This window comes from Takifugu rubripes, chromosome 19, assembly GCF_901000725.2.
Source record: "Takifugu rubripes chromosome 19, fTakRub1.2, whole genome shotgun sequence".
Lineage (NCBI taxonomy): Eukaryota > Metazoa > Chordata > Actinopteri > Tetraodontiformes > Tetraodontidae > Takifugu > Takifugu rubripes.
In genome coordinates this window covers 14,911,838-14,939,800 of record NC_042303.1, presented here as the reverse complement: position 1 = coordinate 14,939,800, position 27,963 = coordinate 14,911,838, and the positions used below count along the sequence as shown (strand labels likewise).

Here is a 27,963-nt window from a genome sequence, read left to right as displayed (position 1 = left end):
GGGGTCGATGTGGTTTATGAAAGGAATTAAGAGTAGAAAAATAACCCAAAACAATGCAAAATTCATCCCTTTATGTTGATTTGAGTGGCCGGTGAAGACCCGCAAGTGTGAGCTGAGTGTTGGCAACAGCGGTGACACTCAACACGTCCTTACGATGGCGTCCCTCTTCTCACTCATTAACAGGTCGTTCGGAGCCACTCCTGGTTCTGGGGTCAAGAAAAGTGACAGTCTGTGAAAATGAGCTAAATGGGCCGGGGGTGAGGAGGTGAGGCGCGGCGCGGTCGATTTATTAAGAGACAGCTGCGGAAAGCCTGGAAGCACCCGGTCCCCTCGCTGTCACATAAAAGGCTGATGAACAAACAGCAGATGCCGGCGGAGGCCAGATGACACCGTGCATGGGGAAGCCGAAATTAGAAGAGTTATTGCCAACCGAGAACTGAAGCTATTGTTGAGACCTTATTCTCCTTCTCAGGACTGGCAGGCGATGCGATCAGGACCCTATAAATAGCCTGAAGTCCTGCAGCACAATGGGCCTGGACAAATGGTCCAGCCTCAAGGGTGTGTGTGTGTGTGGAGCAGGACCACACAAGGAAGGAGGCGAGGTTACTCCCTCTTCATAGAGACAGCAGGACGAGACGAAGCACAAGGGAAAGACGGTTAAATATTTAATATTCTGTGACAAAAAAAAAAATCTCTACAGCAAAAGCTAATAAAACATCTGGTAGCAGACATCAATATATCAAGTTACAACATAATGATTCAGCATCATGTGGACAAAAAACAATGGAAAAAAAAAGGTAGAAAAATAAAAACAGCCCTGTTTAATCTGTAGGATCCGAGTGCTTTTTATTGTAACGTGTGACCGCCGGATCAGGTCCTTCCTCCTTAATACATTCAGGAACCCCCCCCCCCATCTGAAAACACCCACAGTGGATTCTGAGAGTGGAGGAAACGTTTACGTCCTCTCCTGAAAATATATTCTGAATGTCTCACAATTATATTGATAAAACAATTTCAAGTGATGGCTGACGTGGGTTTTATATAAATCTAAGTTTGACAGTGAGACAGAATATTTGTTTTTCTGGACTGGCTGTTCACATTAAACTGAAGGAAGATTTCTGTGCAAATGAAAGGAGATGTCAGTCATGTGCTTTGTTTCTATCAGTGGAGGAAAAAACAAAACCAAACACCAACCAAAACGAGGCAGAAGCTGAAGACAACACTCCCATTCATTTCAAATATACATATCCATGCCGTTTACGAATCAAGAACAAAATAAGGGTTATTTTCTTCACCTGGGAGGACGTTTGGATTATACACAATAAAAGGGCTATTGTACAAAAACTGTTGTAAGCTTCACCCACGACCTGGTTCCCCCCTCGTCCTGCCACAGTTGAGCACTGAGGTCCGACGGATGTGCATACAGGTATTCAAATACAATCACTTGTTGGAGAATGTCTGGACATATTAAAAGAATACTTATTGGACATTCAAGAGGACACATAATTACTTTTTTTCTTTAACAAAAATAGACATGGCTTCTCCGGCCTTGAATTCCTTCTCAATATATATATATATGTATATATATTTATAAAATTAAGTCTCGTCTATGTACAGCGTTCCGAAGGATTACAAAGTCCTGCAGAGGATTATGGGTAGTGCAGATTTAGTCTGGACCTATCCGAGGGTGGACAATCATTCGAGTGTGAAGCAGCAGGGCGGGCGGGGCGGCGGGCGGGTGCGCTCATCGACATCTGATTTAAATTTGTTCCTTCTCAAACCGGAACCTGTCACCATAACTAACCCGAGTCTCCACAGAAGACTGAGGGTAGCCAGAATGATTGTAATCAGCCGAGAATGATTGCGCTGCGGCGACGATGAGGGGCGGCGCAAGGATTCTAGTCATCTAACAGCGCTGCTGGGATCACTTCTGAGATGTGTGGCTGAAGAGGGCCAAAAGCAGTTTTATTTTGTTTTGAAAGGGTGGTTTTCTTTGTACACTAGTGAAGCCACAACCTGGCATATAAATGTAAAATTGCAGCGGTTGAATCTGAGGAGGAACTAGCAAAACCCAGAGTTGGTCTACCGATTGAAGCACTTATCTTAGATTTACTAGTAGAAGCGGAAAACAGCTCAAATACCAGGGTATTGAAGAGCATCCACTGTAGCTAAAAATCCCCTGCTGAAAAATACAGCATTTTGATCAGATCTAGCGACTGAAAAATGTCCTGATTCTAATTAATTTCCTGTTAACACACTCTGCGTTACAGCTGTGGCGGTTTGCTAGCTAAGGTCAAATGTGGCAGTGTTCAGTATGGTTCAGATGGTCCTCTGCTTCGGTCCAAAACTCTGTCGTGAAGAAACAGCTCTGCTCAAACAGATGACTGGTCCCATACCTGAGCGACGAAATCAAACAGATTAGAAACACGTTAACAGAGCAGCGAGCAGCATTTGAGCAAAGCGAACCTTGTTTGGATTTATCGGGGTGCGTCCCGATCCAGTGTGAAGCCTTTGACGTTCCTCGAAGCGCCCAGGGGACCTTTCTCTGCGCACGTCCATCATCCGTCCAGGAGATCGCTCCATGCGAGGGTCTGCCATGGCCCTGCCGGGGGATCGCTCTAAGCGGGGGTCGGCCATGGCGCGGCCAGGGGATCCCACCATCCGACTCTCCAACATTCTGCCGGGGGACTTCTCTCTCTCTAACGGACGGCTGGGGGACTTGTCCCGCCGGAATTCTGTGCGTGCCTCTCTGTAGCGGTGCGGTGTGCCAGGGTCTCCGTGAACCAGAGGGTTGGCTGCCAGCCTTTTTGAAATGTGTTCATTGTAGGAAGGAGGTCCACGTTTGTTGGGGCTGTTGGGGAGGAACCGAGGCAGAGACAGGGGCTCGTATTGTAGGAGATATAGCACCGGGGATCACGGGCTTTCCTTGGCAATGCCGGGTCAGTGGACAGGTGTGGTGAGGACATGTGACACTACGTTAACTGTCTACTAATACGTTTTATGGGCAGGAACCAACAACCAACCAACCAACGACGACAATCTCCACGAGAAACAAACACTCATCTGTTTTTCATCTTTTGCACTTTTTAAGGAGGAGTCGCAGGACGAGTGCAAAAAAGCCAGTTTTTATTCAACAATTTCCAGTCTACATCGGACAGGAGGAAGTCCGAAAGTTTACTTTCATCTCAGGATTTGCTACAGATAAAAAATGAACTCTTCCTCCTGCAAAAATTTAAATTAAGTAGTTAAGCTTCAGTTTATGACCAGATAATGAACCATCACCACTTGTGAATTTAACCATCACCACCGCCCAGCAGTGCCAGTTTGTCCCAGTGACCCACCACACACACACACACACACACCAGTGTACATCTGTCAGAACCAAACCGCTCTGGGGATAAATGAATGAATAACTTACATATGTAAAATTTCACTTTGTTCTAAATGTCTCTTTAGTTGAATTAATTTATTCATTCATTTAAAAAAAAAAAAACATATATATTCGCCCCATTTAGAAAAATTCCCAACATTAAAATTGGTCCTTTCTTTAAAATATTTCATGTAAATCAAATATGTGATGACGTCACGCTGACCGTACCTGCGCCCGGAGCTGTTCCGCTGCAGATCTCCAGCGCCCTCTTGGCTCTGGACCAGGTTACCTTTACAGCAGATGACCCGCAGTTTGTTCTGGTAGGAAGAGGCCAAGTAGATGGCCCCAGAGGAAATGGCGGGGCCAAGGTATCGAGGGTTTGGAATGTCCAGATGTGCATACGAGTGGGGCCTGAAACGATCAGCACAGAGAAAATGGTGTCTGACGGAAGTCGACGTTTACCCAGCAGCATCGGTGTTGACGAGGATTTACCCCAAAGATGAATGTCCCAGTATTTCAATAACATCCAGAGAGTTGAAGTAGGTCACAAACAGGTACGGTTCTCTATAGGCTGAAATAGCAGAACGTCAGTATCACGACTAAATTCCAATTAACAAAAGGGAAAGAAATTGTACTGCTGACTAACCAAATGAAAGAGGTAAGCGGCTCCATTTAATGTCGTCAGTCCTGCTCCTGCGGCCATATGCATCCACAAACACGCCAAACTCTACAAAAATATCAAAACAAATACGAATGTCTGAGGATATCGAGTAAATGACCAGAAATGACAGAGAAAAGAGGGAGAAAGCAAATACAAGGTGTGATATTTTTCAGTTTCTGACCATGGAAGCAGAGCAGGTATTCGTCGTTCTGCGGTGCGGTGGTGACCTGGATGATGGAGATGGGAAAGCTGTGGGAGGATGCGGCGAAGACAGCCGAAGCCAGTGTCACATCGTTTTTATCCAAGAACTCTGTACAAAGAATTTATGGAGGTGTCAGTCCACTCAGTTAGGTGTGAATTTTAAAGCCTCGCACCAACAGATACAAAATTAGATTGGCTGGTTTGGAATTCCTTCTGTTTGAGGGAAAATATCCGTTTAAGAAACAAATTTGCAGCATAAAAGCATCTCAATGGGAGATCATCTACCTTCCAGCACATACTGCTTCGTCTCAATCTCATAGAATTTGTTGGTGCCAATAACGATGCTGTAGCCAGTGAAGTGGATACAGCTACAGGGCTCGGATGTCTCGATCTCCTGCAAATACAAGGAAAAGTTCAAACTTTTTCTTTGTGTTTTATCACTCTTCCATTCAAATGTCAGGCTAACCCACCTTTCTAATGCAGAACTTGTTCAGGCTTTCGTTATGTCGGAGAATTGTGATTTTATTGGCCATAGCAGCGCAGATACAGGTCCCATTATCAATCTGTGAAAAAACGTCATGAAATTAATGACAAGAACATAGACGCTGATCAGAACGATCGTTTCTTTAACTTAAAACAACCCGACGAACCTTCCCGGAGGAGAAGAGGTGGCAACCCTTGACTGTTTCAAAGACGAAAGGGTTGAGGTCAGGCGGAGTAGGGAGGTGAGACTGCGACAAAGACTGCTTCACCTTCTTGATCTCCACGAGACACAGGGCCCTGTCCTCCCCTGACAGACCAGCAGAAACAAGAACTCTTAGTGGCTTCACTTCATTTTCTCCCTAAGACCTGTAGAAGTCTAGACTCTACCATAACCTCCTGAATATACAGAATTTATTAGGGCAAGCAAACAACTCATTCTTAACAATTAAACAAAAACCTTCTTGTTTTAAAGGAATATGCTTGTTTTGAGATAAGCACTGACCAGTGATCATCAGAAGCTTATCAAGCTCCTTCAGGATCTGGATCTGGAAGACGGAGGTCAGTCCGGGGATGTGGGTCAGGGAATTCTTGATGACATTGAGAGCATATAAACCCTCCTCAGACCCGACCAGCACAATCTGATGGATAAGACGGATCACAAAGGCAATGATGAAGCTTTGGGTCAGTTATCTGATATTGAAGGGAAGTGCTGAAGCATCATTGTCACATTTATGTTGGTATTAATTCTTCCTGATACCTGGTCAGTGAGAGGCATCGTGCAGTTGATGTCTAAACGATCGTCACCCTCCAGCTTCAGTAAAGAGTTGCCCAGAAGTTTCTAATAAAATAAAGATGAAGAAAAGAGAATCTAAAATCTGATGAATGACTGCACCCTAATGTTTTGTATGTTTTAAGGGTACTACGTTGTAAATAGGAAAAAAAAAGGAAAAAGAAATCAAAAAGAAAAGAAACCAAAAAAAGAGGGCAGACAAAAATGCAGCAGTGTGGAAAAAAGCATGTAGAGAAAATGTATTTTGATAACTAATGCAGTTAAATAAGGGCTCATTTTTGGTTAAAAAAAAACAAACAACTTTTCTGAAGTTTTTGGTATCAATGATTATTTCTCATTAAAACTAAAGGAGGTTTTCGAAACCAGTAGGATATAGCTCTAATGACCGAGTGTCTTTTTTCCCTCTGAGACTTTTTCAAGTGTGGTTAATAAATGAATAGTGTAAAAATGATAAACAGCAATGAACACACAGTCACATCAAAAGCAAACTGAATTTAAGCACGGGTCGCTTGAATAGTCGTGACGTGTGTGTTATACTGCAGCAAAGCATGCAGGACAGTAGCATCTCACACAAGGCCAGGGGAGCACAGTGCTCATTCACATCGTGTCACTATTATTCATGACCATCAATTATAGCTTTTCCCCCACAGGTTGTATCCTTCCATGGGTCAAATTCAGGAACTAAGAGCAGAACAGTGTTGACCTGCACTGAACACCATCAGAGCTGCATGTGCAGATGTGTACAGCTACTTCATGCTCAGCCAGTCAGTCAGCTGAAGCCCAAGCATTCGTGCAGCTTACTGTACCTGAACCAGAGGAGAAAGGTTCTTCTGTCTTTTAGCAACACCTGCCTATGATATGATCCACACAATCGAGTTGAATGAGGATACAAAGGCACATAATTTCACATCAACAGAGACAGTAACGAAACACAAACAGTGGATGAGAGATGAGAACATGCAGAGGGAGATGGGGGAGTAAAGAAAAAGGAAGGAAGATAAAAGAAATGAGGGCACCGTTTGATGTTTAATGGAGGAATTAGATTATTATTTATGATTGTGAAAGCCTATTAGTTGCTATAATATAGTACTTAATTTTGAACCCAGTGAGGGCGGATATACTGTAAGCACTGACTTAAACTTACCGCATCACTATCCACTTTCTCTCTAGAGCCACGGTGGCTACCCACCACAGACTCCAGTACAGCCACCCAGCGCTGTTTATCGGGAAAGCTGGGAGCCATGAAGTACAGGGACTGGCCAGGCCAGCAGGAGGTGTGGGGATGCGACTCCAGTTTCAGCACATAAGGGATGTCTACACATACAAGAAAATACAGATAGGATTACAATTCAACAACCAGCATTTATACAACAAGAATATTTTGCAGTATGTTTTAAAGTGTACCTGACTTAGCAGTGTTGATTAGCTCTGAGGATCCAACAGCTCCGTGAACGGTCACCTCTCCATCAGGAAGGCACAGTTCAAACTCCTCCTCAGGGTTTATGTAATCTAGTACACAAACAGCACAATCATACTCTAAAATCCGCTTCACTAATTTATGTGTGAAAATTAACTGTACAATGACAACAAACTGATTACCGGTAATAAAGACACTGATAAGTGAATTTACCTTCTCTGGGCTCAGAGTCATAGATAGATACTTTGGTTCCATCCAGCACTACATATTTCGTCTCCCATCCCTGCTGTCCACGCTTATTATTTCTAGGTAAATGAACACATTATACTCTCAAAAAAAACAACAACAGAAAAACAAACAGCAGTAGATGTTATGCAATAGATGGTTAATAGTACCGAGGCTGCTTCATCCATCCCTCCAAACGAACATGACCACTGGCTTCTTTGACCTGCAGTGCTGGAGAGTTTGCCTTTTCTCTGCACAAAGCCTCTGAGAAGTGAGTGGCGTACTCAGTTGGTAGCCCACAGGTAGCGGGAAGACATGGCGAGCATTTGGGGTGGCACAAGGTGTGGCATTCTTGAAAAACAAACAAATAAATAAATATCAGCACATTAGGGAGTGATTTGGGGTTTCTTAAAAAAAAGAAAGTAATTGTCTTTTGTAAAATGTTCTTTAAAGATGTAATTAAGATATTCTAAATATTAGCAATTTAAAGTGGGAGAATAAACTGTGGTTTACTTTAACTATCAACATGTCCGTCTTTTAGGCTGTTAATTTTGAAGCACAAAATGGCCCCTTTTCCCAAAAGATTCTAACAGGCAGGCATTAATAATGGCAAATGCAACAAATCTGTATCCAACAGTTAAGAGAGATGTGGAGATACCACCAGAACTATTTCTGTGTGTTCATTAAGACTGGCCAACTCAGAAATATGCACTGATAGAAACCTAGACAAGTGGCAGCCTGTCGTCCAAAATGCACAGTGTCCAGGCAGACGACACACTTGGCGGCCCTCATGTTCAGGCCCACGGTAAATCGATGAGGGATGTTGTGATGCATTCGCTCCTTCACACGCCGACTAAATTCTGCATTGCCAAGCAGAAAGACGAGAGATCAGTGACAGAAAAACACAAAAATGCTTTACTAAACTTCTGCAGAAGAAGCCAGAAATCTTTTTTTAAAATTTTTTTCCCCCACCAGAATGAAAGATTCTAAGAAATCTAATGTCTATTTAACAAGTCAGAGTGTGACAGTCAGTGAAAATGAGATGCCTTAAAATGTGTCTTCATTGACACCTCCCAGTACAACCACATATTACCTACAGTTTGGAAAAAAATTGGTCTATAGGGAAAAATGGAAAGTTTTCCTTCAGCTTGACAGCAGCATATCATATGATACAAGTTGTATACATGAACACAATGCATGGGAAATTTCACACGATGTGGAACTGTGGAAATTTTGCAGATGAGACTGTGTGAGCACAATATGCATGCAAGTGAGTTCGTGATGGACATTTTGGTGACTGCTCACTTACTTTCAGAAGTGACCCTCCTCTTTTCTGTGAGGAGCAACAGGAAAGAGAGAAAAGAGAGCAGTCGAACAACAGCGATGTGAATGCAAAACAACAGTTAAGGGCCTGAATCACAAAGTTATTCTGAGTGAGTGTGTACTATAGAGAAGGGTTGATAAAGATTTAGATACGACGGCTGACAGAGCTCTGTTTCAGTGGTGATCAACCCCCGACAGAGTGATAGCAGAAAGCCTAGATTAAAATGTCACCTGGGTAATCCACTACTCTGACTTTGTGAGACAGGCCCAAGCAGGATTACACTGGTAGTTGGATAATGCACAGTTAAAAAGAGGGAAGAGATTATGGTTAAGAGTGAGTACGAGGTTTAACAGATACTGAGTGCAGTTATCCAAATTAATTCAACATTATCCTGCTTCACGAGACACACCATATGAAAACACACAAGAACACTGACAAAATAACTCAAGATAAGTGATCATGATAGATAGTGTAACAGTTAAACACTCCTCTCTGAGAGTGTGACGTTATAAGAGGACAGATACAAAGAGCTTTGCCATAAAATAAGCTAGACAAAGATTTAGTCAGCAGGTCATTAAGCTGGAAATTAACTGTATGAATGGTAACATAACAGGAGAGGCATCAGACAGACCAATCAATGGGCAAGTAGAGTAATGAGGAATTTAGATATATCCCAAAATGACTGTAAACTGCCAAATATCGGAAAGACACAAACATAGCAGATTGTTGCTATAATTTAAACTGTAATTGTGAGATCTTTATTCCGATTTTCACGGTCCAATTACCACTCATTACCACTGTCAAATCTTTCAGTATTAGAGCGAACCTTCAGGCGTAGATGTCTCCTTGCTGCGGGTGGAGGGGTTGAGCAGGCTGCTGGGGTTTGGCTGATGTTCAGGGGATTTAACTATGGCCGACATGAGTATTTGATGTCGAGCCTGAGCTGGTGTTGAAGGAGGCAAGTGTTCCTGGGCTTTGAAATGAGCTGCTGTAAACCAAAAATTTTAATATTTGATCAGCAGTGGTACTAAGATGAAATACAGGATGCCATAGTGTCAAAACACAAGTCACACTATTATATTTATATATTTAAACAAGCAAAGACTCGCTGTCAGCGTGAATCAAGGCATCTACCCTCTTCTCTAAGGGAACGAAGCTCTATTCTCATCTTCTGCAAAGCTTCCTCCAGCTCCACACATCTTGAGCGCTCCTTCTCCAAAGCCAGTTTCATGTCACAATACTGCATGGGAACTGCAGGCTGAGGCTGCGGAGCTAGAGCCCCATTAGTTGTGGTGCCGACATCCTCCCGGCGTCGCCCAAATATACCCTTAAAAAAAAAAAAAAAGAGTTAAAAATGTTAACTACACTATGCAGGTATAGTAGCATATCTACTGTACTTGTTTAAAGATTTACTAAGAGCTGTTTAAGGATCTTTCGCTAACCTTTTTTTTCTTTGTGGGTTGGTCCATTTTGGCCTGAAGGAAATCAATAAGTTTGGTCTGCTGGGAGATGGTCCCCTCCATTTTTACCTTTTCATGAGAGTATACAGCCTGCAGGAAAGAACAAAGACATTCAGAGAGGGAAGCAATTTGAAAGACAACTCGAAAAAATAATTTTTTCCTCCATAAGAATTCAATGCATTTCTTCCCTTGACAAAATGTGCAAAATTCCAACATCCTTCACTCTAGTCACATTTACAGCAAATAGGACACCCTCTGTGTGTAAAGAGAATCTCATATTACCTGGAATGGAAAGAATATTTTACCTGTATATTCTCCAGTTGGTACTCCAGGTCAGTCCTCTCAGTCTTCAGCATGTCTGTCTGGTCTAGAGCATCCTGCAATCCCTGGGTCAGACGGAATATGTGGCTCTTTTGGAGGTCCATCTGCTGTTGCAGCTTCCCCTGCTGTAGGTTCCCCAGCAGACAGATAATTCAGTTTCGGAAATCACACTTATTCAACAGAGGCAAATGGGATTAAAAGATGTTAGCAAGCAGGTATATGTTTAAAATTCTAAACTTGTAGCACAAAAATTATTTCAACAGCATGTTTCTAAGTGATTTATCGACCGACAATCTGCAAATAAAACCTATTAAAGTGATATAAATACAGGGGTGCATTTGCCCCTTTGTACCTCTTCCATCAGTCTCTGCTTCAGTTCTCTCTCCGTCTCCAGCTTCTGCTGCAAGCTACGGGCATTCATCTCCAACATGGCATGTTTCTTCTCCAGATCATTGAGCTTTGAGAGAATGGGTTAATGCTGTGATTTAAAAGGCTGTTGACACTGGTAATTGCTTATAGCATTAATATCCAGCAGAGAGACATACTTGTTTAGTTTGCCTAATTGCTGTCATATAACAGCTTTTGATATCCATTATATTCGCTCAAACTCAGCTATTGTAGGATAAAATGTCGTGAGACAAACCAAAAACCAGTACTGTTGCAAGGATAAAATGTCATGATAGCTCAGACTGGTATGTAATGCTGATGATTTCATAATTAGAACAGACTTCATTAAAGGAAAAACAAATGCCAACACATGCACTTGTGACTCACAGTATCGGACAGACTTTCAGCCTTCAGTCTCTGCTCCTTCAAGGCCTGTTGTAGGGCCAGGATCTCAGCCTTGTGCTCTTTGACTGCCAGTTCCACCGCCTGGCGAGACTCAGAGCTGCGCTGGTCTGCACGCAGTCTGATTAAACGGCAGCACTGATTAAAACAACGACCAGAGAGTCCGTGCCATACTGTATTTGAGTCAGTGTCTGTATGTCACCTGTTCTGCTTCTCATTGTCCAACAGTCTCTGCAGGTCTCTTGTGCGTCTCTCAGCTTGGCTTTTTTCATCTTCCAGGGCACCTCTCCAAGCCTCCCACTGCCGTTCCTTCTCCAGCAACTCATCGTTCAGGGACTCCAGCTCAACCACCTGCTCCTCCAGCATGCTGCATGTGGTCTTCAGCGTCTCAATGTTCTGGAAGGATAAATTAATTACTTTTTTTAAAAAAAACCCTACTCTGTTCAATTTAGACAACAAGAGGTTTGTGTGTTACCTGTTTCTGGTTGTTGAGGTGCATCTCACGATCAGCCACCTCCCTCCTCAGCCTGTCCACTTCATGGCTGAGCTGCATCTGGTCTTCCCTCTCATCTGAAGCTTCATCAAGTTGTTTGGACAGATAGAAATTCTGGCGATTTAACTCAGCATTTTCCTGACTCAGCTGTGTCAGCTGCTCCTCCAAATCAGTAATCACCTGAGCAAATATAGATTGGGAGAGAAACAAGTCAGAATTACTCGAGGAAGAGTTATTTTGGGGCTCTATTTGGATCTCCTAAAGTAAATCAAGTGTGAAAAAACTGTAAAGTCAACGGACCCCGACAGATGAAAAATTTACATCTGTAATGAGATTAACTTTTTGCGGTCATCAATGTCAACAGATTTTAAAGTTGTGGACAAATCAGACTCACTTAAAAGCTCTAAACTAACTCTAAAAATAATATTTAAAGAAATGTAAATCAATAAATCCCACCATTTAGAAATTAAATGAATATTTGCCATGCAGTAAGTGGGGAGCATTACAGAGATGAGGACAATGGGTCATACATTTGAAGATCTCCTCAGAGCAACAACAAAGAAAAGAAGCTTTACTTACTGAACAGCTGTCTCTCAAGGCATCAAACTTGCGCTGAATTTCATCCCGTTGATTCTGTGAAATGAATTACAGTCATGCTGCTAAATAAATTAAGAAAGATGTAATGCTCACCACATTATTTAACACAGTGGTAAGCCTTTCAAATAAATAAGCAGCAAAAAATACTAAAGTGAATCAATCTATCTAGAGAAAGTTATCTAGAAATGTACTGTAGTGTAGTACACCTGTAATAAGTCTATCCTGCTTACCCTGAGGGCTGTGATCTCCTCCTCAGCCTCAGCAGTGGTCTCCTCCAGCTCAGTCTTTGCCTGCTGTAGCTGACTCTCCAGGGCAAGACGGGCCGCCTGCAGACTGCTAATCTGAGACTCACGTTCCTGGAGTGAGAGGGTCAACTCCGACACCTGTCGCTTGATCTCCAGCTTCTCTTCTTCGTGTTCAAGGCCCATCTGGAAACCAGATGGAACCACGTTGTATTTTAGAAAAAGGACATATTCCCTAGGTCATGACACCAACTATTTATTTACAGTCATAGCTCTGCAAATGCCATTTTAAAAGATTAACAAGGGGGTTGAAGGTTTTTTTTAAGTGAAATAATATTTTAAAAAGAATGAATGCACAGGCAGGTTCTCTAACAGCCAGAAAGGCAGAAACTGAAGTTGAGTATATGTGTGGGGGAGAAAACAGTATGTGTCTGTGTGTTTGTGAGTGAGAGAGTAAAGAAAGGCTAGCAATTACTGTCAATCTGTGTAATCTGTGTATCATTTCCCAGTAGGGAAAATGTGTGCAAGTACAGCCAAGACATCCAGTCAGTATGTTGTTTAGGAGACAGCACATCTATTTATAGAAACAGTTCAGACTGCATGAACCTGCAGCAGATATGTACAGTATAAAATCTTAGTAAATTTAATATATAACTTACAGCTGAAGCAACAGTCAAATAAAAAGCTTTGTAATTTTTCTACAAGTAAAGCTAAACGATCAGTGTTAATCTGGTGGATTTTTTCTCTTTTTATTGTTATCACACTGCCAAGTTTATTTAACCTGGATTTGTGTTTCAATTAAAATTAGCAGCCTTACATTGTTCTGAGTATATATTATTGAAAGACTACACTGGGTGCTAATTATGGGTAAATAACAGTATTGAGTTAAAAGATTCTAATTTGGGTCTCTGCTTCCTGTTGCCTCACCTCCCGCAGCCTACTCTCCAGCTCCAGGAGACGGGTCCTTTTGGTCTGTTCCTGCTGACTCATCTTCTCCAGGTGCTCCTCCAGTTTGGCATTTTGGGCCTCCAGCTTGCCTGCTTGTGATTCTAAATAGAATTTCTGCTGCCGTAGCTCTGAAATCATCTCCTCCTGGGCTTTCCTGCAAACCATATACAGCTCATGGTCTAAAGACTAGTCTGATAAAAGTGCACAAAGTCTATGTGTAAAGTCAGATATTTTAACATCGATTACACTGTAGACTATTCCACAAAAAAACATGAGTGTTATTATTACTGTTATTAGCAGTATAGGTATTAGTATGAGTAACACTATCATTAGTATTATTTTTATACTGGCCTACAGACAGAAATTGCACTATACACAGGGGAAGACATATTAACAATGATAAACACAGATGTACATGTAAGCACTTGAAGCAATTGGACCCTCAATGGATGACAGTCGGCATGTATGGGGGCGTGCACAAAAGTGCTAGTGTGGGCTGATGACCTTCTTAACTCACATATTCTTCTGGGTATAGATACTACTGTTAGCAGCCAGCTTGTTAGCCTCTGACAGCTCAGCAATGCGCTGCTCGAGGTTCTTCATCTTGGAATCCATAGCATTAATGGTCTGCGGGAAGAAGGAAACAACAGAGGATACAAAGAGTCATTAAAACAGAATAGGCTGTACAGGCTGTGTTCCCTTTTGGTGGATCTTTGCCAAATTCCTCTAGGAATCATGTTGCACCATATCACAATTTTTTGGAGGAAAAAGAAATTTGCCCTGACGTAAAATCCTATTACACCCTATTAAGGTGTTGCCTGAATCTTTCACTGTCAATGTCAGCCAACTAACTATAAAAGCCTCTTAAGTGCATCAATTCTATCACATTAACCAGTTTAGGATTTAAGTCCAGGATTAATGCTGCATCAGTTTACCACAGTTTAATCCAACTGTACGTTCCATCAATACCTCAACAAATAATACAACCGACAATTTTAAACTACTGGTGGACTCTTATCTATCAAATTAGGGACCAAACATTTAGAGAATATACATATTTATGTATTCTGCTTTACTTTTAAAAAATAGCATTAAAAAATGTAGTAAAAGAGAGTAAAGACAGAGGAAACAATATGTAAGTTTAGCCTTTCAGACTAGAATAAGATAAAGAGAAAGGCTTTGCTCCTTACTGCTTTCTGTTCACTGATGAGTTTACTATTCTCCCTGGACTCTTCCTCCTGCTGAGCCCTTTTGGCCTCCAGACTCTCCTTCTCAGCAAGGTCTGCCTTCATCTGGCCCTCCAGAATCTTGATGAAACACAACCAGGAGATATTGTACTCATTAGTGTTGAATTCTCTGCTGCACATTTAGCATGAAGCCTATTATTTTCTGTGATATAAAAAAAAAAAACACGCAACATGGTGTTAAATATAATGCTTGGTGTGGAAGTAGTAATTAATATGTGAAAATCCTAATTATAAGATGTGACAGTCAGGCATGACAACACAACAATGATTGTACTGGCAGGATTGGCAAGAAAAATGAACACTGTCAAACAACTATCGGTAGCACACCTTGATCTTGTCTTCATAAAGTCTCTCCTTTTGAACCAGCTGGGTTTCTAAGCGCTGTGATGAAGACTGGGCATCCCTCAGGTTTTCTTCCAGCTCCTTGAAGGAGTAACACGGCAATTGAAACAAATTTGAAAAAATCCAAAACATATTTGCAAATGTCAAATGGATAGAGGAAAGCCATTCACACCAACATTAACACACACAATTAAATCAAAAGCAACTTGCATCAAAAAGCTGGTAATCCACAAGCCGACTGCAATGACGTCTGCTCATGCTGACACTGGAAAGATTAAAATCCCTCTCCTATGGACGTTGTCTTAAAATATTGATGTTAACTGAATTTAAAACTCTATATATAGCAATACTATGAGCCACAGGTGAGAGCTCTGCTAGAAGCCCTTCTACATGCAGAAGAATGCAGGGTGCACATGTGTGCTTTAAGATGTCTGAGGAGGATAGTCTGGAGCTGCATGAATGGGAGTGGTCAGCAGGGAGGGATGAAAAAGGGGTTGAGTGGGTCAGAGTATTAGCTAGCTGATCTGTAGCTTTCTCACCAGGATCTTTTCAGCCATCTGCTGGATCTGCTGAGACTTGGTCTGAATGTCATCTTTCAGCTTATTCTCCCGCCGTTCAACCATCTCTAACCGCTTTACCTGGTTTTCCAGGGTCTTCCTGCCCTCCTGCACATGCAGACACATGTAAAAACACATTAACAGCCTCACTCCAGTAAAAAGGTGACTAGTGTTGGGTTACATACAACAGCATTATGTAATACATCTGTATAATTAGCAAATTAATTCGCCTTTTTGCTCGGTTACCTCTGTCTCTCTCAAGCGGCGCTTTAATGTGTCACTAGAGTCGGTTTTGCCTCGTAGACGCTCCAGGTCCCGTTCCAGCCGGTCTTTGGCCTGACGGACATTCTGCAGCAGCTCAGTGGCCTCTGTGCTTGCTTTGACTGCCTGAGGGATGTCAAGGGGTCAAGGACTGTTAGTGATTCACAAGACAAGTCTCTTGGTATGCTTGTACAATTTTGACCAGAAAGACTGAGTCTTGACCAGGTCTTCAATGAGCTTTAAAAATAAAAAAAAGAGAAACTGTAACACTTTCAATCCTTTTTTAAATTATTAGGAGAATAATGGAAACAAATTCATATTGGACATATACTATTTTGGTAGGATTTGAGTAACTTTTAATCATTACTTAGAATGATTACCAAAGTTTATTTGTGTACCTTGGACAGTTTGTCCTGAAGCTCAAGTATTTTCACTTGCTGCTCAGAATTGGTCTGAAAATAAAAAATAAACAAGTCATGGTTTCATTAAGCACAACACTTTAAAGCATGTAAAGAAGAAAGCATGAAGACTGATGTGTTACCTTCTCCAATTTGGAAAGTAGCTCCTCCACCTCTGCTTTGCCCTGTTCTTTCGCCTGAAATATAATTGCCATGAAAAACAAACACAGCATGGCTGCAGTTAAAAGCAGCAATCTCCACATCTGAGGGCTACACTCTCCAAAGTTCCTCCCCTAAAATATATGTATTCCACTGTATAGGTCCAGGCAACCCAATTCCCGCTAGACAAATTAAGTTGGTCTTTACCATCCAATGCTAAAAAAAAACATAGATATTGTAGATCAAAATTCAATAGGCTGCCTCTCATATTTAAAAGTCATGAAAAAACTACTAACGAAACGCTTCTTCTCTGGGACCTGGCACGAATAACATATGCATTTCAGCCTTCGTTAACTTAGCCTCAATGTATTTGAGGCAATGACATTCAGTAAAGGGTATAAATGGCACCTTTTGGATTCTCTGCTGGTATTCCACAGCTTTCCTTTTGAGTTCCTCACTCGTCTGCCTGGAGTCTCTGAGCTCAGCTTCATACAGATCGCTGCGGCGTCGGGCCGCTGACAGGTCCTCCTCCAGCTGCCTGATGGTCACCTGCATCTCCTCCAGCTGTGCATGATACTCCTGACAGAAAGGACACCGATCATGATGAGGAGGAAAAAGCAAACTTTATATAAATTTCTGAGAGTTTACTGGCTGTAAAACATATTTTAGAAATGTCTCCATGTACTCAGGCTGTTCTGTTCAAAATAGAGACAAATTATTAATAAAACATCATTTTTGCTTCAAAGAAAAAGCAGTTGGAGTGAAAATATTTCTGAACACATGACAACTTGCCCAGAAATATAGAAAATGGTGAGTTATGCAGCCTTTTGACTTAAAACAAGAATTTCTTTCTATTGCCTAACATGACAATTAAAAATCTGTACCTCACATAGATTCTGTAACTAAAGAAAGTGTTTAAGTGGAGATTTTTGGTAGCTTTGGTTTTACTAAACATTTCCACTTAAACCCTGTAGTAGGTTGTTATGACCACAACAAAAAGACACGCTGTCCAGTTTAACCATTTGTTTTCTAAACCAAAAGAAAATTAGGTTAGCTGCAATTAGGTTAGCTCCACCCTGCTGGAAACCTGTGAACCACAGACAGCACGCAGCAAGACAACCCCACAGCTCAGGGGCCATCACATAGGTACTGTAACCATAGTGAACACACTCTACACATCTAAATGCTTCAAGCCTTTACAGCAGAGTCTCAGGAGTCATGGCATGTTCTGGTCAGAGGTCACTGATGGCATATAGCTTAAATTTTTGATTTTGTTTTTTTTTCTCCATGTAGATTAGCCATTATAAAATAGTGTGTTGTTCTGGGAGTAGGGAGGCGGGTAAATCTTTCCTGCACTTTTCATACCTTGCAGAAATGCCACCAGCATTGGAATCCTTAATGAAGGTTAAGAACAAAGGAGTCCTCAGAGGGGCAACAATATGTTTTCAGCATAAACAATGTTAAACCACTCCTGTTTAATTTATTTACAATGATGCAATATCTGAAGACTTAACCAAAAAGCTCATAGATGTATTAGGTGAAGGAGGAGAGAGAGATCATAAGATAAGAGGTAATAAAATCTACATACTTGCTCTTTAATTTCCTGTAGCTTGTTGCTTTGCTCACGGATGTCATGCAGCAGCTGCATAGCTTTGTCATCTTCTCTGGACACCTCCACACGAGCCTCCTCAAGGCTTCGCTTCAGGCTCTGTGAGCACAAATGAGCAAACTAAATCAAAGCTGGTATTACTGCTCCAAATCAGGATTACATTTTAAAGGTTTTAAGGACAGCAATGCACCAATACGTGGGGGGAAAAGACTCATATTTACATGCGGAAATGCTACCAAGACTCACACTGCACTCTGTAATGTAGGTGGCAAGGTCTTGCTCCAAAATGCTCCTCTGGGTTTCAGATGCCTTCAGCTCCACATCCTTCTGGTGGAGGACTGATTCCAGGTCAGTCATTTTACGCTGAAACCTGGAAATCTCCTGCTCCATCTGAGTCAACCAGAGGAAATGGTGTTAGTTGAAGTATTTGCCCATCACGTCTAAGCTGTCCATTCTCACCTTGTGACATTTGTCTTGAGTTTCCTGTAGTTCTCTGCTTTTAAGATGGAGCTTCTTTTCCATGGAGTTGGTCTTAGCAGGAGAGTTGATGCCTGCAGGTGCGGACCTAATGACAGTGAGACAAGTGGTATGTCTATATCTGTTCTGATTTGAGCTAAACACAGATGATTTGAGCTTTAACTGGAACCAAAAGGAAAAGTAATGAATATTATAAAAGCTACAATTTGATATTTATTTTATAGCTTCATCTTGTAGCCATATAATATTTGAATCTTCCACTCAGAAATTAGAATGACCTCATTGTAAATGTTACTATTGTGATAGTAAAAAGTTCCATTGTCTTGTCAATGTGTATTTCTGAAGATATTGCAAATGTTGAAAATCAAAAGTTAATTAATTCTTGCTAAAACCATCGTCAAAGAGTTCCATCTAGTAACGGCAAGATTTCCCACTGTTGTAGCTGTAATTATTTTGGCTGAAATGCAGCAAAAACACCCACATAAAAAAGACAGCGCGGATAAACAAAAACATGAATATAGTGTCACTTTCCAATCTGCAATCTATTGATTAATCTAATGTCTTGAATTAGCAACTGTAGAAAATTTTAGAGCATAAACTCTTATTTTCCACACAAAAAAGAGAGAAACATAAAAGTAATAAATTAATGGGTTCGTGACAGTGAATCACACACACACATGCAGACATACAGACCTATTTGAGCAAAAACATGAGCCAGAATTTTCGAAAGAATCCAAATGAGTACGTAATTTCCATCTAGGGAAATTTTGTTAGCAATTAAAAATTTATGTAAGTCATCAAAATTAATTAAATCACGCAGCGCTTAAAATGATCTATTTACCTCTTTCTGGGTGAGGGCAATGTACTGATATTATAGCACTTTAAACCTGCTACGGTGTTTTTCTGCTTTCAGTTTAATGGTGTTGATCTAAATTCAAGTCAATGCGAGTCTGCATTGTGGGCTGTTGTCTTTAAATCAACTTTAATCTTAATATTGAACTATTTATGTTTTTAAAATATAGGAACGGTAAGACAGACAGACAGACAGACAGGCAGACAGACAGACAGGCAGGCAGACAGACAGACAGGCAGGCAGACAGACAGACAGACAGACATTTCATCCGGTGTGAGCATCATGCGGTTCCCTGTTTGGGGCTATGATAAAGAATGTGTACATGCATATGCATGAGATCACAGACATCACACATTCAATGAGCTTTGAGCTTAATCAAATGAACCACAGAAAATGACTGGCCTCAGTTAAAAAACCATCAGATGATTGATGGTGTAACAGCAAGGGGCAGAGGGACCAGAAGAGGGAACGAGAGGAGATGAGACGGGTAAAGATGGGGGTGGGGACCGGGAGGAAAAAACATCACAGTAGTAACCATAGAAATAGATTCTCTCTCTCCCAATCTGAGCTCTCGTCCTTTCCCCGTCTAATCTGTTAACGCTTTTTTCTGCCTTTCCTTTACTGCCGCTGTCATGATCTGCAGTCGCATAGACCATTAACCTGCTGGAGCACTACAGCAGTGAAACCCACCCTCTTGCATCACTATCAAAGGTTAAGAAGCCAAAAACCAAAATGGATCGTTGCAATTCATGTTCTAAAAGTCAAAAGGTCATTATACTGCAACGTAATGAAAAAACAATACAGCAGCAGCAGCAGCAGGAGCAGGGGTAGCGTGTTTGTCTGGGGCTCCACTCTCTGCAAACCTCACTGACACACTCAGCCGCATACCAATCAGCACTTACATGAGATAACAGCGGCTCACATGCATCGTACAGTCATTTGAGCAATCAATGCAGCTCATCAGTGCAGCAAATACAAAGCACAAATTCAGGAATAATAATAAGAAGACAGGAGCACAGAGCAGGGAAATCCTTCTCCTCCTCATTACTGAACTGACACAGCATATGGCCATGCCTTTTTGGCCACAGCAGCGACAAAACTAAAGGCAGGGACAATACCCCTACTGCCAGGGGGCTGCACATTTGGTCATTCAACAGAAATGATCTAATGAGAAAACAGCAGAAACGTGGTCGGTTCAACAGCCCGGTGATGTAAAATATGCAAGACGACCCAAACTGACTGCAAAATATTTGTCTGCAAATAAAAAAGAGAGAGTAAACAGGTTGCCTTACTCAGCTTTAGCCAATGTTGTCAATGGTCGACTGAAGAACCAGCCTAAAAAGGGAAGGTCCTGGCCTTGGAAGCCCACTGGCTGAGCTCCTTGATGAGCTGCTGAGCCTGGTCGGGGGGCTGCCTGCTCCGGCTCCTCAAAATTAGAGGTGTCATCTTCGGCATGCAGCGCAGGAACAAAAGGCGGGAGAACTGCAGGAGAAAGGATGAGGCAGGGAAAATAAAAGAGCAAATTGACAAAGTAGTTAAAAAAGGGGGGGGGAGAGAAAGGAGGAAAAGGGGACGAGCGCAGCGTGTTGGGAGTCTAGAGTGCGGTAAGTCGCGCGTTGGTGCACATGCTGTCTGCGTTCATCCAGCCCCCATCGCTCCCTCCCTTTCTTTCTCTCTCTGCCTCACTGCAGCAGAGGAAGCCCATCAGCTGGAGCTAAACTGAGGCACAAAGCCCTATCTGTGTCTAACCGAACAACATGGCTTGCATTTTTAAATACCAACAATTGGATTCTCTCACAAAAAGAAACTTTTGCTTATGTATATCACAGAAAAAAAGCTGTTTTCATGTAGACCAGTATTCTGTAGTTAATAGGTGATAAATTGCATTGAAATTTGGAAATTATAATTAGAGCTCAAATATGCTGCAAATCTTTAATGCCGCCATGCCTCAATGTAAATGTCCATTATTGATATGGGTGTGGTTTTCCAAAGATTGTCAAGTAATATATGAGGTTTAGTAGAAGCAATGATATCAAACTAACAAAACAGATGAGGCACATACAGTAAAGTTCTCCCACAGAAAGCATGTCTGCTGTTTCTAGCTTTAAACGTTTGTGACTACAAGTGAGGAGAAGCAGATGAGTAGCATCTGCTTCATTTCTTGTTTATGCCTTCATTCAATTGTTTTCCTCAGAATAAGAGCTGGTTCACTGCCAAAAGCACACAGAATTCCATTATTTTCCAAATGCACCACCAGCATCAAAATGGCTCTTTCTGCTTATGTGCAATCATGAGCAGTTACCAAACAACATAAACCTTTGACAAGCAGTCATATATTATATGTCCTGTGATGTGATTATGACACGTTACCAGTCTGAGTGATACTCAACATTTTTCAGGAAAACAGAGAAAAATCTGGAGGAAGAAACTATTCTCACCTTGTCTTAAGTTGTTCCAGTCAACACTGGAGAAGAAAGAGTGACACCGGAGTCCTTGGAAACCCAGACGTTCTTTGGCTCCACACAATAATCTCTGTAGCAAGTCTACAAACTGTTTACTAGCCCGTGGCTCCTCTGGAAACTTGAGGAAATGCTGATGACACAAAAATAGAACCAAGGAACGCACAGTGCACTCAATCAATATCACTGTAACGCAGTATTACAGATGCAATATTTCAAAAATGTTAATTCAGAGGAAGTTTAACATCTTATAGAACTGCATCAGGAAATTCACATCAGATGAGAATATTTTATTTACCTGATAGTTAAGGATGTTGTTGATTGTTTTAGCAGCTGTGCCTTCAGAAAAGGGTGACCTGGAATAGACCATTTCATACGCAATGACTCCAAGGGACCACCAGTCACATTCGATCCCGTACGTACAATTCGGCCCCCCATTCATGGCCGTCAGGACCTCAGGAGAGAGGAAGTCCTGGGTGCCAACAGGTATTGTGTGAAATGCCACCTAACACACAAATTAAAAACAGTGAGTTTACAGTTACACCACTGGAGTTAATAGATGCAGCAAAGTGTCCAATCAGCTCACAGTTTTGTGTGCAGTGAGCCTAGCAGCTGATCCAAAATCTGCCAGCTTAATGTGTCCAGTACGATCGATGAGAACGTTCTCTGGTTTGACGTCTCTGCAAGGGAGTGTGGAACACATCATCCATTATGAAGATGATCCCATGCATGTTATCATCAGCAATTTAGTACCATGCAGAGACATACAACCCAGTTCCACAGTATGCATGTCACATTTATTTATGACGGAATTAGAAGTAACTGACTCCAATAATGCAGACAGTTTTATAGGGACAAGTGTAATCATTGTTCAGTGAGAGGTTAGATTCAGCAGCTTGTGCCTTACCTGTGGACATAACCCAGCTGGTGAACTGTGTGAATGGCTTCTACCAGCTCGGACAAGTAGAACTGAGCCATCGACTCATCAAACTGATCCTCGTATCGGTTTAACAGGGACATCAAATCACCTCCAGGCAAATACTCCATCGCCTGAAGACACATGTACATGCAGCCATAGAAAATGGCAGCATAAATAAATGGTCAGTCTATAAAATTTTAAAAGAATTTGGTTCAAAATAACAGGTACCGCACACTGATTAATGATTAATGAAAGCCTATATATAGTAAAAACCAAGCCACAAGTGCAGGGCACGTGTTGGAAACAGCCAAGCTTTATTCGTCTTGAGCTGACAGGAAGGTTCCAGTTATTAAAGATTCGGTTACGTAACGTAGCGGGATACTTTTGCAGATCTGTCTGTGGTGCTGCAAAGAACTGGACTTTCAATCATTAAAAATCCATAAGCAATAGGCTTTGAAATGTATGTGAAGGTTCAGCCTATTGGTTTTGATTTCTTTTTTCCGCAGTCTCCATCCTGAGATGCAAAGCACTAGTCAGGTTGTTTTGTGCTATATGGCACCAATCAGACAGCTATAACAGGCAGGAGCCCCTGGTGCATGAATGGTCGGCGAGTCTGAATGAACAGGAGCTTACTCCAGTGTTACCTAGCAACAGGGAGACTGGGTGCCTCTCCGACACACGGATAAAGATGGATGCTTTGTATTTTCTTCCACGCTCGGTTAGGGAGCAGGATAAGAGGAGGGTGAAGGAAGAGGAGGAGGAGGAAGAATGGACACAGGGGGAATAGGGGGTTGATGGGAACTATACGGAAAAGAAGCGTTAATGAAAAGCAGCAGTATACCCTGCCCTCTAAACATGGTCATTAGAGAAAAATGAGGACTTAATTAGCTGTGTAATTTAGCTGCATTAAAGATGGGAACATTTGGGAAATAACCTGGGTTGAAGAAGAAAATCTATTCTAATTTTCAATTCTTAATATCCACATTGAGCAGATAATGTTGTTGTCATAAGAAAATGAATAAGATTGAATAATGTTGGTTATGAAATGGATGTGTTTCAGATGGATAACTACAACCTTACCAGGTAGACATGTTCTTTGTCCTGGAATGCATAGAGAAGCTGAGGGATCCAGGGACTGCTGTTCAGAGCCAGAATGCTCCTCTCTTCTTCATGAAAGACCACCTGGAATTGAATTGATAAGCTATGAGTAGCCACTCTACACATTGCATAAATAGAATGGCAGGGCACTACAATTTGTTACTGTGTGTAATGTTGTTGCCTACCCATCTAGAAAATCAGAATGGTTTACATGTCACCACAACTTCTTTTTTAAATTAACATATAATACATTTGTTCATGAGGTGGGAAATATATTTCTGTATTTTCCTTATAACTGGTATTTTTTTTCCTGTTAACTTTAAAAATCTGATCTATAGTCTAACAATCAGACCTGGTCTAACTGTCCGTGTACAAAACGATGCAAAAATTTTGATTTATGTATTCAAGCCCATAACACCCTCCTGTGGACATTTTTAAGACTGCACCTTTAATCAACAGACTTGAAGTAGCAGAATAACATAATTTAAAAACCAGAAAGAGAATATATGATTAGTTTTCAGTTTTTTGCCATGAGCTCAGTGCCCTAATACCAAATAAGAATGTGACTATGTTGTAGGGAATACAAAATGCTTCTTCATATTTGCTACGTTTTTGTTTTTAGAAACTTACATTTTCTTGACTTCTTAAAAATGCCTTTTTCATGACCTTTAGTGCACAAACATCACCAGTGGCTTTCTCCCGGACTACTTGGACTTCAGCAAAATGGCCACGACCCACAACTGCACGCACATCGAAATCATCCACACATGGTTGCAACACCTGCAGCTCTGCAATTGCTTCAGAAACTGATAGAAACACATATTCATCATTAATTTACCACCACTTAGCAATTTTTATAATTATGATTTTGTCATTCTGTGTACATGCAAGTGATGTTTTTACATTTTATATTTTGGTTATTGTACTATTGTTAAAGTCACATGAACTCAAACAGACTGAAACGCTGCAGAACAAATCACCCATTAGGTCCGGGACACAAGTTGTAAAACAGTACTCACACTTATTGACAAAGTTTGCAACGTTCTGGATTTTCATCAGTGCTGGGGACGTGCACTCTTTGTACAGGATGAGCAGAGCCTCCAGAAACTCTTCCCGACCAACGGTGCATCCTCCCTGCTGCCCACAGAGGCTGACTCGGCCCTAAGAATGATAAAGGAGTAAGACTTTTTTTTTTTTTTTTAAACGTCTATTGCTGCTTGGGGATATTCTGTTTAAATGACGGCCATGACCTATAGAACATTTAAAGCGAGTTTACCTGAAACACTTGATTGAGCCGTGAGCTGCGGATGGTGATTGGGTCCAGTGGAGAAAGTGACGGTTTTAGGTTTCCCTGGCTAACGTATTTAAACTTCAACATGGCGTCCTAACAACAGGCAACCTAAGCGAAGGACAAAGTGGGTTAAAGTGTGGGCAATGCAAGCATGCTTTTATTGCACCAATGTCAAATTCATGGCGCCGATTGACTCGAAAGAAAAAGCTGTCAACAGATGTAAACAATGCGTCACGCTAGTGTGCTGCCTAGCTAACGTCGCTAGCTCCTTCCACATAAGAAAACTCAACCGTCACATGCACACGCACTGATAGTGGACACAATAAAGAATCTATGAATGTAGGAGAAAAAAAGTACAGTGGTGTAAAATTACTCACCAGAATGCCATCCAGGTAATACTATTTCTATTTTAACGCCCACGGAGACATTCAACGAAGCCCCGTTTTCTTCTGGGTCGAGTTTATTTCCGGTCAACTTTCAAATTTTGCGCGTTCGACACTACGTTTCGAACGTGATGAATGGAGGCGGCTTTTGATTGGTCGCTGCTGCTGTGGGGGCGGGTTCAACGGCTGTTTTTTTTTCCCCCGCCCCCTCGCTGGATCCAGTAATCTAGTACTGTACTGTATTCCCATTGAAAAGAAAGAAAAGCATTTTTATTTTATTGAAATGTGGGGTTTGGGGAAATTGTGGCATTTTTGACATTTCATGCCATTTGTTTGATATTTCGCATATATATTTTTTGTTGCTGTTAAAAATCTTTCTAAGAGTTTACTTTATTCTAAGAAGGTAGACATTATAGCTTTGAAACTGCTATCCCATGTATTTATTAAATGTTGACTTAATCTTACAGTCAAAATTTTAGAGGAAGTAGGGATTGAGCAGAATTCAAACCTATTTGGGAGACTGAACTGTTGCTCCACATTATCCTTGAATTAATTCAGAGAATCTTCCAAAGTACCGTAAGTTATTTCACATGATTGTTTTCAAATAAACAAAATTAGGACCACTTATATTTTCACCAAAGATGTTTTATTTTGAGCTAGTATTGTTAGTTCCAGTTTTCCAGTCATTCAAAATTAACAGCAGGCCTGGTGAAGAGACTGGAAATTGTTCAACTGCATTTTGTCTGTCTCGGCTGATGTAGGAGGTGCAGAGATGTGGGTTTAAGATTTGGGTTGAATTTGGGATTTGGGGTTAGGAGTAGGATTAGGACCAGGGTTGGGGTTGGGGTTAGGTATGGGATTTGGAACAGGATCAGGATTGGGAGGTGTAGGGGTAGGGGTAGGGGCAATATAGCACCCTCTCTTGTGCCACTGCATGTCCCGTACACGTCGGACGGACTGGATCAGAGGTGCAGTGGCTCCCCAGTTGTTCCAGTGCTTGAATTCTCCATGCTCAAAAACATACTGGCATCCTCTATAGCCTGGATACATGTATCCCACCCACCTGCAGAGCAAGGAGGACAGCCATGTCTAAAGAGTTACCAGATCGTTAACAACATTTTGTAAAAATGTGTAATAGTAATTTTTCATCTTACGTTCCATTGATAACCTTAGCACTAGCCACACGGTCCTGGAACCCATAAGCCCACAGACTGGGGACATCGTCATCAACAATCTCCATCTTTCTTCCCTCATAGCCTTCATTCTCAAACAGGTGCAGCTTGTGTTCTGAACTATCCTGGAGGGGGAAAATTTTCAGTCATATCTGACAGGAGGTCACGTCTCCTCAACTCAGTCACAATGATAACACTGACCACTTTCAAAGGTCTGAAGGAGCTCATATTGTAATTTCTTTGGCAGTTAGTCCAGGTGCTCCATCGAGGATATTCCCCCTTCTCCAGCACATATTGCTCCCCAACGTAGCCTGGATGCTCAAACCCCACCCATCTGATGATGAAGTAGGAACACAAATGGAATCACTACAGATCAGAAGAGGAGGAAAACAGTCATAACAGGCAAATACAGCAAATAAGATTGGGTTACTCACGGTCCAGACTCTACAATGACTGAGCCGACTCTCTGAGCCTTCTCCAACACATCTTTACATTCACCAGACAGCTGTACCTTCTTTCCACGAAAGTTCTCAAACTCAAAAATGGCCAACTGTAAACATCGTGGAGAATTGGATGGTGTGATCTTTGCTCGGCTCAGTCATATTCTTGATTATCACTTTGATTTCAGGAAAAGAAAAAAAAAAGTACCTTATATGTAGCTCCAGCACCTCCTTGGTCCTTCTCTGCTGGCAGCTGGTCCGGAGTTCCCTGCTGTTCCGTCATTGTCACTGGCAAATGCAAATAAATATATTTAAATCCAAGAGTCCGAGAGAGGGTTTTCTTCTTGCAGGAAGTTATATCCAATGAATCCACCAAAAGAAACTGTTTTATTTTTAAAATTTAAAAAAATGATGTTACTTTTAACCACAGCTAGTGTTACATTTATGCTTATGGGAGGCAGAAATGAAAAAGAAAGTTCAGTCTGCTGTCAGTTAGTTTTACCTGGATGGCTTGTGCTTCACTGCACCATGTACAAGGCACACTCTCCGTCCTTCCTCTTTTTCTTTTCCGTCTGGGTGTGAGGGTGTGTGTGTGGGAGTGTGTATGGAGGCCTGGCGAGTGGTAGGTGGAGGAGAGTGGGGGTATTTATGGTTTATTTCTGGCCACAGCAGCAAAAACACTGTTGATGCAGCAAGTCTGTCGCACCCATTGTGTCCATCACACTGCTTCTCAATAGGCTTGCCCCTCTGTTGCTGGCACACTGGCAAACGGTGCCCAGCTCTGCCCATGCTGCCATCGTGACCATGATCCCATAGTGGCCACATGCACTGACTGCCTGCCAAGAGAATGAACAGAGATCAGTCTCACTCAGCAGTATTGGCCCCACCCAACAACCTTGCTCTCCAGCTTCCTGCTTTCTGTGTGGTTCTTGATCTCATCTGGCATCCAAACAGCTGCATTCTACACAGTTCCACAT

At 41.7% G+C, this 27,963-nt stretch overlaps 2 protein-coding genes across 5 annotated transcripts; both read right to left on the bottom strand.

The window, feature by feature from the left end:
• Positions 1-658: 658 nt before the first annotated feature.
• On the bottom strand, positions 659-25,479 carry cita (citron rho-interacting serine/threonine kinase a). Of its 4 annotated transcripts, XM_029826377.1 has the most exons (50): positions 25,369-25,479; positions 24,977-25,099; positions 24,720-24,861; positions 24,331-24,506; positions 23,683-23,784; positions 22,591-22,733; positions 22,270-22,363; positions 21,982-22,188; positions 21,663-21,816; positions 20,517-20,706; positions 18,354-18,459; positions 18,141-18,284; positions 17,874-17,993; positions 16,694-16,864; positions 16,270-16,323; positions 16,127-16,180; positions 15,714-15,854; positions 15,450-15,575; positions 14,896-14,991; positions 14,512-14,628; positions 13,839-13,948; positions 13,301-13,475; positions 12,362-12,559; positions 12,114-12,167; positions 11,517-11,714; positions 11,244-11,437; positions 11,027-11,162; positions 10,605-10,709; positions 10,237-10,377; positions 9,914-10,021; positions 9,606-9,798; positions 9,298-9,459; positions 8,457-8,480; positions 7,870-8,007; positions 7,318-7,498; positions 7,136-7,227; positions 6,910-7,014; positions 6,650-6,819; positions 6,312-6,356; positions 5,473-5,553; positions 5,218-5,353; positions 4,883-5,022; positions 4,703-4,795; positions 4,518-4,626; positions 4,213-4,341; positions 4,017-4,097; positions 3,863-3,941; positions 3,599-3,781; positions 2,467-2,851; positions 659-2,396 (listed from the first exon to the last, which is right to left on the bottom strand). In XM_029826377.1, the coding sequence occupies exons 2-50, from the start codon at positions 25,076-25,078 to the stop codon at positions 2,373-2,375; spliced, it is 6,408 nt and encodes a 2,135-aa protein (XP_029682237.1). In that variant the 5' UTR covers positions 25,079-25,099; positions 25,369-25,479; the 3' UTR covers positions 659-2,372. The 4 variants fall into 4 exon arrangements, with proteins under 4 accessions (XP_029682237.1, XP_011612515.2, XP_029682238.1 ...); XM_011614213.2 differs by lacking the exon at positions 6,312-6,356; XM_029826378.1 differs by lacking the exon at positions 8,457-8,480.
• A 466-nt stretch (positions 25,480-25,945) lies between these two features.
• On the bottom strand, positions 25,946-27,439 carry crybb3 (crystallin, beta B3). Its single transcript, XM_029827508.1, has 5 exons — positions 27,195-27,439; positions 26,981-27,096; positions 26,748-26,880; positions 26,529-26,671; positions 25,946-26,437 (listed from the first exon to the last, which is right to left on the bottom strand). The coding sequence occupies exons 1-5, from the start codon at positions 27,267-27,269 to the stop codon at positions 26,155-26,157; spliced, it is 750 nt and encodes a 249-aa protein (XP_029683368.1). The 5' UTR covers positions 27,270-27,439; the 3' UTR covers positions 25,946-26,154.
• Positions 27,440-27,963: the final 524 nt, after the last annotated feature.